This window comes from Myxine glutinosa, chromosome 1, assembly GCF_964187855.1.
Source record: "Myxine glutinosa chromosome 1, kmMyxGlut1.1, whole genome shotgun sequence".
In the NCBI taxonomy this organism is placed as follows: domain Eukaryota; kingdom Metazoa; phylum Chordata; class Myxini; order Myxiniformes; family Myxinidae; genus Myxine; species Myxine glutinosa.
The window spans coordinates 22,820,666-22,832,838 of record NC_136261.1 but is presented as its reverse complement, the minus strand read 5'-3'; the positions used below and the strand labels follow the sequence as shown (position 1 = coordinate 22,832,838).

Genomic DNA, 12,173 nt, shown 5'->3' with positions numbered 1-12,173 from the left:
CGCATTTCTTCTTCGACCATCTTTAGCCAAGTCTTTCTCGGTCTTCCCCGACCTCTACTTCCTTCCACATTCATTTCCATCACTCTTCTCAACCAGTCACTTTCATCCTTCCTCAACACATGACCAAACCATCTCAAACTGTTTCTCTTCACAGCATCCATCACAGGCTCTATTCCCATCATCTTTCGCAATTCATCATTTGGCTTCCTCTCTCTCAACGATACTCCACACATCCACCGAACCATTCGCATTTCCACCCTTTCCAACCTTTGTTGCTGCTCTACGTTCATTACCCATGTCTCGCTCCCATAAATCATAACACTTCTCACACATGCAGCATACAACTTTCCCTTCAGCTTCAATGACACTCCCCTCCTCGTCGGCACGCCACTCAGTTCCCGACACTTCTTCCATGCACATCTCACTCTAGCAACCGTTGCCGAGTCTGATCCACCTTCTCCATTCAGCATGTCTCCTAGGTAACAAAATGTTTTCACACCTTCCAGCTTCACGCCATCTCCAAGATCCAACTCAACATTTCCTCCATCTGCAGCTCCCTCTGTGCACACCTTACACTTGAATGTAGCTGCCACACTGGTTAATGATCCTCAGACCACTACATTTTTATGAACCCACTCAGCGCACATTGTACATTGAATTGAGTTCACTCCGACACCCTTCCTGCACATAGCACATGGCCACTTCCCAGTTCTTTCTACCTCACCACATGCTTTACCACTTGCCATCACCTTTGTTTTTCCGATATTCACCTTCAGACCTTTCGTCTCCATAAATTCCTTCCACTTGTTCATCTTCTCCTTCAGTCCATCCATACTTTCTGCAATCAACACCAGATCATCTGCATACAACAACTCCCATGGGAAACCCTCCTTTACGTTCCGAGCCAGCAGCTCCATCACAGCTACAAATAGTAGTGGACTTAGTACCGACCCCTGATACACTCCCACCTTCACCTCAAACTCACCACTGTTCCCGTCCTTCGTCCTTACAGCTGTGCGCGCTCTTTTGTACATTGCCATCACTACTCTGATCAACCATTCCTCCACTCCTAACTTCCTCAATGCCCATGTCACTACTTCACGTGGAACCCTATCGAATGCATTCTCCAGATCAACAAACCCAAGAAACAACTTCTTCCTCTTCTCCATGTACTTCTCCTGCAACTGCCTCACAATAAAAAGCGCGTCTGTCGTTCCTCTTCCTGGCATAAATCCAAACTGCATTTCGTCAATCTTCACTTTCTTCCTTATCCTCCTCTCCAACACCCTTTCCAATACCTTCATTCCATGCTCCAATAACTTTATCGCTCGATACGAGCCACAGTCCAGAGGGTCACCTTTCCCCTTGTATAGAGGGACGAGGGTACTCAGTTCCCAATCCACTGGAATGCGGCCTTCTTTCACCACCAGATTGCAGATCTCTGTCAGTCTCTTCACACCCCAATTTCCCGCTGCCTTCAACATATCTCCCACAACTCCCGTCGGCCCTCCCGGTTTTCTACTCTTCATTGCTTTAATCACTTCCTCAACTTCCTTCTCGGTTATCTTCTCTGCCGGTCCTAAAACTGGGTTACTCTCTATGTTGCCATCCCATTCATTCTCTGCATTCAACAGTATTTCCATATATCTCTTCCATCTTCCTTTAGTTCCATCTGGGTCCACAACGATTTGTCCCACTTCATCCTTCAAGCAACTCACCCCCATCACATCACACCTCTCTTTCGCTATCTGCTTTGCCATCCTGAATACCGCTCTCTGACCCTCTTCCAAATCCAAGCGTTCTCCGAACATTTTCCTACATGCCTCCTGCGCCTTTGCTACCTCTTTCTTTGCAGCCTTCTTGGCTGCCTTATAACTTTCATGCTCTTCCTTTCCTGCCCCCGTACCCTTCGCCTTCTGCCACTCCTTGAACCTATTCCTCTTCTCGTCGATCTTCTTTCCAACTTCATCATCCCACCACCATGTTTCCCAGTGCCTCGGTGGTCCTTTTGTCCATCCACATATCTCACCAACGGCTCCCAACAGACTTTCTTTCATTGACATCCAACCACTTTCAAGCTCAACCACACCATCCTCTACCATACTCAGCCTCTCTTTTAATGCCTCCCTCAGTCCCTCACTGTCACCTCTTTCAACCTCCACACCTTCATTCTCGGTCGGTACTTCACCCGTCGAGCTCTCCTCGCACCTTTCAACCTTATGTCGCAGACAACCAAGTGGTGCTGTGAAACAGCCTCCTTCCCCGGGATCACCTTTGTGTCCCGGAGATGCCCCCTAAATGGGGGTGTTAAATGACCTTCAAATATCGAAAGCATCGGCATTACGTCTCTTCCAACAAAACGGTAAGTACCCAGCCCTCGTGGGGTGTAATCTAGATTACCGTAGATCTTCCCTCAGTTCTGTAAGTAAAACTTACCTCATGGATGTCTGGATTCCTCCAAATTTCTTTGTTTCATGTTATGAACAGCATTAGCGATTGTTTAAAAAGCTAATCATGTGTGTTTGTGGTTTATAATATTTAACAAGCTCGGCTACGCCGCTGTTAGACTTCGGTCTTGTTTGTTTTATTAGCTTCTCCAATGAAAATCTTATCGTACCTGTTGACCATTCCTTTTTGCATCGTGATGATACATAGGGAGGGCTACCAAAGCTGTTATTGGGCACAATCCCGGATGGGCACAATCCAATTGCTATTGGGCACAATCCCGGATGGGCACAATCCGATTGCTATTGGGCACAATCCCGGATGGGCACAATCCAATTGCTATTGGGCACAATCCCGGATGGGCACAATCCAATTGCTATTGGGCACAATCCCGGATGGGCACAATCCAATTGCTATTGGGCACAATCCCGGATGGGCACAATCCAATTGCTATTGGGCACAATCCCGGATGGGCACAATCCCGGATGGGTCGATCATACCTGTTAACAATTGAGAATTATCCAAGGTAAAAGATCCCACCTGTCATCATGGTATTTTGCAGTTTTATAACAAGGAGCACTTGGCATTCTCCATTTATAGAAACCATAATTCTTAACAAATGGAGGTTTATTCTTCTATACTCTGCACAAGGGTAAGTAAAAAAATAAATAATAATTCACATTCGTGTGACACAGAGTATAGGGGGTATCTCCTAGAAAATTAAGCTTGTGTTGAAATGACCTAAACACCAAGAAACAGCGTCCCACTCCACCTTTTTAGCCGCGTCGCAGACGCTGCTCATAGAGTGCCCTCTGCTGTTGTTGTTCTTCTTCTTCTTGTTCGTTTGTGGGATGCCATTTATATGTGCATAATTGTCACAAATGCCTAAGGATCAAACAAAAGGATGTTTTGATGTCTGTTTTACGGCCATGTTGAGGGCTCCATTTTGGAGTAACTATCAAAACACCAATGTGTTCCATGCAGGGGTTGGCAGTTTGCAATGGCGCAACAAGTGGCACTGCAGAATCCTGGAACGTACTCCATCTCATTGTTCCAGTCACGCGTAATCAGGTGATTTCTCTAGCCTGGGGCACACGGGCCAAACTACGAGGCGATTTTCTCGCTGGCCAAGATTATTTGCACAAAAACACTTCAAAGTAATAGTTTCTCATAACATTGGCAGATGCATCAACCTTTGTTTTATGCAAATTATTTTCCTGGGATATTGAAAGATGTCTGACTTTTAAAACAAGTTATGGCACAGTAATCCCTTGATATATGGATGGGTTACGCTCCTCAAAATCGTTCCGCAAGGTACATTTCTGTATATCTAATTTAATTATCCCATATACTTTCATTATATGTGGAGATAGGTTCCTCGGGAACAAAATCTCAACTCCACGATGTAAATAAAATCCACATTTCAATACAACAATCTTTATTAAAATATTATGACTTGAGACAGGTGTGGCAGGCTGAGGGGTGACAGTGTCATCCACATCCTCTGAGGTGTGGCAGGCTGAGGGGTACAAGCGTCATCCACATCCTCTGAGGTGTGGCAGGCTGAGGGGTGACAGCATCATCCACATCCTCTGAGGTGTGGCAGGCTGAGGGGTACAAGCGTCATCCACATCCTCTGAGGTGTGGCAGGCTGAGGGGTACAAGCGTCATCCACATCCTCTGAGGTGTGGCAGGCTGAGGGGTGACAGCGTCATCCACATCCTCTGAGGTGTGGCAGGCTGAGGGGTACAAGCGTCATCCACATCCTCTGAGGTGTGGCAGGCTTTGGGGTGACAGCATCATCCACATCCTCTGAGGTGTGGCAGGCTGAGGGGTACAAGCGTCATCCACATCCTCTGAGGTGTGGCAGGCTGAGGGGTGACAGCGTCATCCATATCCTCTGAGGTGTGGCAGGCTTTGGGGTGACAGCGTCATCCATATCCTCTGAGGTGTGGCAGGCTGAGGGGTACAAGCGTCACCCACATCCTCTGAGGTGTGGCAGGCTGAGGGGTGACAGCGTCATCCATATCCTCTGAGGTGTGGCAGGCTTTGGGGTGACAGCATCATCCATATCCTCTGAGGTGTGGCAGGCTGAGGGGTACAAGCGTCACCCACATCCTCTGAGGTGTGGCAGGCTGAGGGGTGACAGCGTCATCCATATCCTCTGACTGGTGGCAGGCTTTGGGGTGACAGCATCATCCACATCCTCTGACTGGTGGCAGGCTTTGGGGTGACAGTGTCATCCACATCCTCTGACTGGTGGCAGGCTTTGGGGTGACAGCATCATCCACATCCTCTGACTGGTGGCAGGCTTTGGGGTGACAGCATCATCCACATCCTCTGACTGGTGGCAGGCTTTGGGGTGACAGCATCATCCACATCCTCTGAGGTGTGGCAGGCTGAGGGGTAAAAGCGTCATCCACATCCTCTGAGGTGTGGCAGGCTTTGGGGTGACAGCCTCATCCACATCCTCTGACTGGTGGCAGGCTTTGGGGTGACAGCATCATCCACATCCTCTGACTGGTGGCAGGCTTTGGGGTGACAGCGTCATCCACATCCTCTGACTGGTGGCAGGCTTTGGGGTGACAGCATCATCCACATCCTCTGAGGTGTGGCAGGCTGAGGGGTACAAGCATCATCCACATCCTCTGAGGTGTGGCAGGCTTTGGGGTGACAGCCTCATCCACATCCTCTGACTGGTGGCAGGCTTTGGGGTGACAGCATCATCCACATCCTCTGACTGGTGGCAGGCTTTGGGGTGACGGCATCATCCATATCCTTTGACTGAGTGCTAGCAGGCTGAGGCATGGCAGTGTCATCCACATCCTCTGACTGAGGGGTAGCAGGCTGAGGCATGGCAGCGTCATCCATATCCTCTGAATGAGTGGTGGCAGGCTGAGGGGTGACAGCATCATCCATATGCTTTGACTGAGTGGTAGCAGGCTGAGGCATGGCAGCATCATCCATATCTTCTGACTAGTGGCAGACTGAGGTGTGGCAGCATCATCCATATCCTCTGACTGATTGGTGGCAGGCTGAGGTGCGGCAGCGTCATCCATATCTTTTGACTGTGTGGTCGCAGGCTGAGGCGTGGCAGCGTCATCCATATCCTCTGACTGGGTGGTGGCAGGCTGAGGGGTGACAGCATCATCCATATCCTCTGACTGGTAGCAGGCTGAGGCACAACAGCATCATCCATATCCTCTGACTGAGTGGTGGCAAACTGAGGTGTGGCAGTGTCATCCATATGCTCTGACTGGGTAGTGGCAGGCTGATGGGTGACAGCATCATCCATATCCTCTGAGTGGTGGCAGGCTGAGGTGTGGCAGTGTCATCCATATGCTCTGACTGGTGGCAGGCTGAGGCGTGACTGCATCATCCATATCCTCTGACTGGTGGCAGGCTGAGGCACAACAGCATCATCCATATCCTCTGACTGAGTGGTGGCAAACTGAGGTGTGGCAGTGTCATCCATATGCTCTGACTGGGTAGTGGCAGGCTGATGGGTGACAGCATCATCCATATCCTCTGAGTGGTGGCAGGCTGAGGTGTGGCAGTGTCATCCATATGCTCTGACTGGTGGCAGGCTGAGGCGTGACAGCATCATCCATATCCTCTGACTGGTGGCAGGCTGAGGTGTGACAGCATCATCCATATCCTCTGACTGGTGGCAGGCTGAGGTGTGGCAGCGTCATCCATATCCTCTGAGGTGTGGCAGCGTCATCCATATCCTCTGACTGGGTAGTGGCAGGCTGATGGGTGACAGCATCATCCATATCCTCTGACTGGTGGCAGGCTGAGGCGTGACGGCATCATCCATATCCTCTGACTGGTGGCACGCTGAGGCATGACGGCATCATCCATATCCTCTGACTGGTGGCAGGCTGAGGTGTGGCAGCGTCATCCATATCCTTTGACTGAGTGGTGGCAGGCTGAGGTGTGGCAGCGTCATCCATATCCTCTGACTGGTGGCAGGCTGAGGCGTGACAGCATCATCCATATCCTCTGACTGGGTAGTGGCAGGCTGATGGGTGACAGCATCATCCATATCCTCTGTCTGGTGGCAGGCTGAGGTGTGGCAGCATCATCCATATCCTTTGACTGGGTGGTGGCAGGCTGATGGGTGACATCATCATCCATATCCTCTGACTGGTGGCAGGCTGAGGCGTGACAGCATCATCCATATCCTCTGGTGGCAGACTGGGGTGTGGCAGCGTCATCTGCATCCTCTAACTTGGGGGTAGCAGGCTGAGGTGTGGCAGGCTTTAGGGTAGCAGCCTGAGAAGTGGCAGGCTTAGTGGCTACATCCCAGGCACTACCAGCCCCGTCATCTTTCTTGGAGAAATGTACATGCAAGGTTGTCTGCTTTGCAAGTTGCTTCTTTTCCTGCACAGTTCCCTGTAGCAGTTGATAGAATCATTGGTTTCAATTGTCTGACTGCTTTGAGGCTTCTCTCTCTGCGAGGATCATTGCCAGTGAAGATCTGGAGTCCCGCTTCTATGGGAGTGAAAGCTTCTGACGTCTGCTGTGTCGCTTTCCAGACATCTTATGGAAGCACTTTATAGTCTTGAACAAGTGTGAAAACCGAAGGAGCGTAAATTGTATAGATCGCTGACCACGAGGGGAAGTGACGCATGGGGGAGTCGTATGAAACACAGCGACAATCGGCCATGCATGAACTCCCCTCTAGGTGACTAAAACACACAGATCATTCTTTTATATGTTCTATTATTTCTTATATATATATTTTTTGAGATGCAGAATTTCCTTTCCAGCGATTCTTACTTCCATATCCGATTTGAATTCAAATACTAATCCTCTGCTGTGATTTGGCCCATATTGAAACATCCATTGTACCTTGCAAGTCTTCAATTAAAATTTAGTTAAAACTACCTGCTAGTTTATAAATTTCATGATTTTGTAAGAAATGCAAGGTTGTATCATACTTTGCTTGTGTGTGCAAAGTATGATTTCAAGTCAATCGAATGAAAATTGATGATTTTTGAAATTTGAAGAAAGTAGTTGACCTTTGGCATATGTTGACCTTTTGGTCTATGTTGATCTAAAAAATAGTTGGTGGTTTAATTCAGTACGCTGATATGAAAATCCTATTCAAATTTCAAGTCAATCGGATTAAAATTGAGGATTTTAGAAATTATGTAAAAAAAGTGGTTGACCTTTGATCTATGTTGACCTTGTGACCTATGTTGATCTCAAAAATATTTGGTGGTTGAATTCAGTTAACTGATATGAAAATCCCATTTAAATTTCAAGTCAATCGGATCAAAATTGAGGATTTTAGAAATTAGAAACGGCTGTTGACCTTTTGGCCTATGCTGACCTTTGGCCTGTGTTGATCTCAAAAATAGTTGGTGGTTGAATTCAGTAAGCTGTTATGCAAAAAAAATTCAAATTTCAAGTCAATCAGATGCAAATTGATGATTTTTGAAATTTGAAGAAAGTGGTTGACCTTTGGCCTATGTTGACCTTTTGACCTCAAAAATAAAAAAAGGATTTTGTCGGACCGCGATCTCTACCATTTGGTGATGTTTTGTGAATGAATGAATGAATGAATGAATGATCGTTTTAAGGCCATTTTCCCCGCTAGAGCGGGGGTTAGCCTTGCGGGCCCCATGACAATCATGGTTCCCTGTTTGAGGCAATGTTTTTATGGCCGGATGCCCTTCCTGGCGCCAACCCTTGGTCACGCTCTTACGATGCGCAGGGATACGGTGTACCTATTCTAAACCGGGGTACACACCGGGATCATTCATCCCAGCAAGCTGGTACTCAATTTGCCGACCTCGGAAGGATGACAGGCTGAGTCAACCCCCCTGGCATTAATTCAGCGATCGACCGGGATTCGAACCCAGGATCCTAGGATCCCAAGCCGGCACCCTAACCGCTAAGCCAACACCAGGCTCGTAAATATCGGATATCGAATATCGTGAATATCGTGAATATCGGTTTAAAATTGTGACCTGTAGGCAAGTATAAGTGAGCGAACACACACACACACACACACACACACACACACACACACACACACACACACACAAACACACACAAACCAGAGTGATCAACATACTTGTCAAAAAAATATATAAAATTGCCAAGTAATAACGCACAAGACCAACCAATATATTTGAAAATCTTCCATTTTCGCAAGTAACAAACAGACAGGTGAAAACAACCTACACCCACCTTCAGTGGTTGAGGTTAAAAAAAATCAAGGGGTGTGAATACTTTCTGAAAGCGCTGTAGATTCCTATTTGTCCAAAAGGTCGACACACAAAGTATTTCAAATAATATGCACAAAACTGCTCATTAATATTCATGACCCTGGAAGTACCGTAGGCAGTGGTGTGTCACGTGACAGTGTCAGGGGGGAATTAACTCCGCTATCGTCCGAACTGAATGACTTTTTTCTAAACACCGTAGTTGACCTGGATTCGTCTTGTACTCCAAATCGATTTAAATATGAACGAAGGAAAGAAAAATGGGGAAATTAGCGAATTTTACTTGTACTTCACATCTGATGTGAGTGGTGTTGGCGGGGTTAGAAAAATGCACTATTCCTGCATCTGAGAAACATCAACTTTGATTTCACACAGGCAGGTAACTGCACACATAGTGCCACCTAGTGCATGTTATCGTTCACCATTGAAGACTAGCTAATAGTATTCTGGGTCTGGAAACCGACATGCTGGCCATACCCCTCAGGAGTTGCCTTGTTTACACCATACCTGAACAATTATTTATTTATTTTGCATGGGGGCAGTGTACTTTGAATGTAGCTCTACTTGTCATAGTTATTAATACTTATGAAATCGAAGATTCGTAAGTATAGTATATTGTTTGATCTGGTCTGTTCTGCCTGTCCGTATGTCAATTGACTACAGCTCACAATTCGACACCGATATTCACAAAATTGAATCACCTGGTAGAGAGAGCTAAGCAATAGCTCGAAGCTAAGTAAATGCAAAGAAAAGAACCTCGTTTGATTCAAACATTTTCCTCTGCAGGGAGGACGAGAGTACAATCAACGTTACATCATGTGCAAAAAATAACGTGTTACGTTTCATGGTCCACTCTTTGGCTCCGTTTAACCGGCGCCATTGGCCGGCAGCCTTAAAAATATTAATTTGCTATTCGACGATTGGTTGGTAAGTCGGTATTCTTGTCCTCATCGCGTATCATTCGCCATCAATTGGATAACGCCTCAAAGTAAGCTCGATTTGCCATCCATGGGTGCTCTGTCTTAATAGAGCCATCCACACGACAATATTAATTTGCTTGTATGTTTTGTGCAGGTGGACAAAACTAAGGATACATATGGTGCCAGCCACCATAGTGTGCGAGCCAGTTTCCGAGTGCTTCGTGTCGGGTCTGCTGGTCAGTTGGTCTGCACATTACTTCTTCCAGTGGGATCTTGTGCTGGCCTTCCTTTGCTACGTATTTGCCTGGTTTCTCTTGGACTTCATCAAGCTCAGGCTCGTCCAGGTGCGTGCTTGTCCGGTTCACCTGAATTCTGACGGTCTACATCTGTAAAAAGCAAGACGTTTATTGTCCGCTAGCTACATTGTTGCTTACCGACCCGTTTTCCTCAATTAGGGTGGTCCATTGAGCTTCTCCAAACTGGACTATGCCGTGGCTTGGTTCATAAGGGAGTCCATGGCCCTGATCATCTTCTGTGCAGCACTCTGGGACCCAGTTATCAGCTGGCGGACCGGACGGTATCGCTTGCGCTGCGGAGGCACTGCAGAGGAAGTTATCGACATGTGATCCTGTAATCATATCGATTTTCCATCGTCTTCCTAATTCAGCTTCCTCCGTACGGGTTGCTTTTCCAACTAGTGTCCACTGTCGCTGCGTCTGTGGATGCTGGATTGTAAATATGAACTTTCCTCGGTGCGGGTTGACCGCGCCATTGTAGATAAAGGCGGATGATGTAACAAATTGTATATTGAGTGGTGAAGCAATAGTTCAGAGAAAGGGAACCATGAACAGTAATTCTCAGGCGTGGGTACCAGTTTGCTCTCCTGTTTCCTGCATCCAGTTTTTCATATTCTGTTTACGAAAATGGTGTGAAGTCGAGTTTTCAGGATCTCTCCGCAGTGGGTAGGAATGACTGACTCTAGCTCACCTTTAGACCTATGTACGTATGTATGTCTATATGTATATATATATATATATATATGTTTGGCTGTGCTTACTACCAGCTATGCGATTGGAGCTACGCGGGTTGGACGAGCGATATTTTTTGTTGTGGCTCCTGAATTTTGTAAGGCGTTTGTGGCTTTGCATTTCCCACAAATTGTGTACACCTGTGTGACATTCTTCATATGTACGGTGTGAGGTGCCAGTGATAGTTTTGGTTTCAATCAAAGGGGCGGAGACGTGCACCTTGTGAAAAATGTGAACGGGGCGTAATTTGAGGGCATCGGTCCTTGCTTTACCAACTTCATGCACACACCTTGCGGAAGTGAATTGACCAAATTCTGACGGCCTCTGGGATAAATGATGTATGGTTGCATATACCAGGTACTTATTGCATTTGAGTTCCTTTGATGCTGTTATGACAACCAACTGACCGTGACTCTCACCATCGCTCTCCACACTCTTCTCCTCATCACAACAGGCTGGCCTAAATATCTGAGTTTGCGCGTGCATTATTTGAGATACTATCGCTCTTAAATTATGTGGAACAGAGCAAACAATATGCTTGTAATTTATTTTAATTGTACACTGGTTGTCGCTGCTTCTGAAGCGTGTTTGTTGTTGTTTATTTAATTTATTTTTTTTGCATCCTGTGTGTTTCCTGTTATTTTTAGTCGGACCCGCAAGTGTGAAAGATGACAACAGTACGAATAACAGCAAATTAAAATACACCTGTGTTGGTGTTCTTGCACAAATGTTTAATTTTTTTAAATGGTTTTCAACTTGCTGAAAATGTACGTAGTATTAGCGATAGTATTGAGGACTGAAATGGTGGTGATATGTAAATGATAAAGGGGAGAGGAAGCTTGGGAGTGGGGGAAGTTCTATTTTAATTTGGCATCACATGGTTGGTGTGAAGTGAAGAAGCAGTTTTGCAGCAAGGGTGGGTGTGGGCAAAGTGTGAATGGGCATCGCCTTTTGTCTGTAAATTTGTACAATGATCCGTGAGTGGAAACGTATCACTGCCATGCTCGTATACACCTGTAAACGATATCACATTGTACATTTGCAGTCAGCTCTTGCACAGACTGCAGATATGTGGTGACTGTATTTGTAAGTAATGTACTTTTCCTTTCTTGAACCCACATTTCTAGCAAGAGATCAATTTATGCCAGCTCCGCCTGACGTACGCACTGCATTCGAAATATCACGAATGTCTTTGTACTTGTGTGCCGGCCTGTCAGAGTCCCATTCCTTTGGATCACTTGTGTGACCGCAAGATGGAACTCGAATCGTGAGCAGTGACGCATTATTTTGCTCTGGAAAGAGCAGATGCACCGAGATTGTCCAGCACCTCGGTCTCCTGGGATTGTCCCTGGTGAATGACACAAACTTTTAACTTGATGACACCAGGTCCTCCGTATGTTTGGATTTCCCTTTAACCTCGTTCATATATGTAAAAGAAAAAAAGCTTTGGGAAATTCCTCTGTGTTGATGTGCTAATTCTATTTTGTTTTTTCTGCACCCTCCTCTTGCGTATATAAAGTGCTTGGTGCTATTGTAACATT

At 46.6% G+C, this 12,173-nt stretch overlaps 1 protein-coding gene across 2 annotated transcripts in view; it reads left to right on the top strand.

Moving 5' to 3' along the window:
• UGCG (UDP-glucose ceramide glucosyltransferase) overlaps positions 1-12,173 on the top strand; it is a 105,357-nt gene extending 93,184 nt beyond the window's left edge. For both annotated transcript variants that reach the window (XM_068108253.2, XM_068108229.2), the window contains 3 exons: positions 3,430-3,516; positions 9,759-9,948; positions 10,060-12,173. In XM_068108253.2, the coding sequence (XP_067964354.1) occupies positions 3,430-3,516; positions 9,759-9,948; positions 10,060-10,230 (448 nt within the window). In that variant the 3' untranslated portion in view covers positions 10,231-12,173. The remainder of the gene's footprint in view (positions 1-3,429; positions 3,517-9,758; positions 9,949-10,059) is intronic.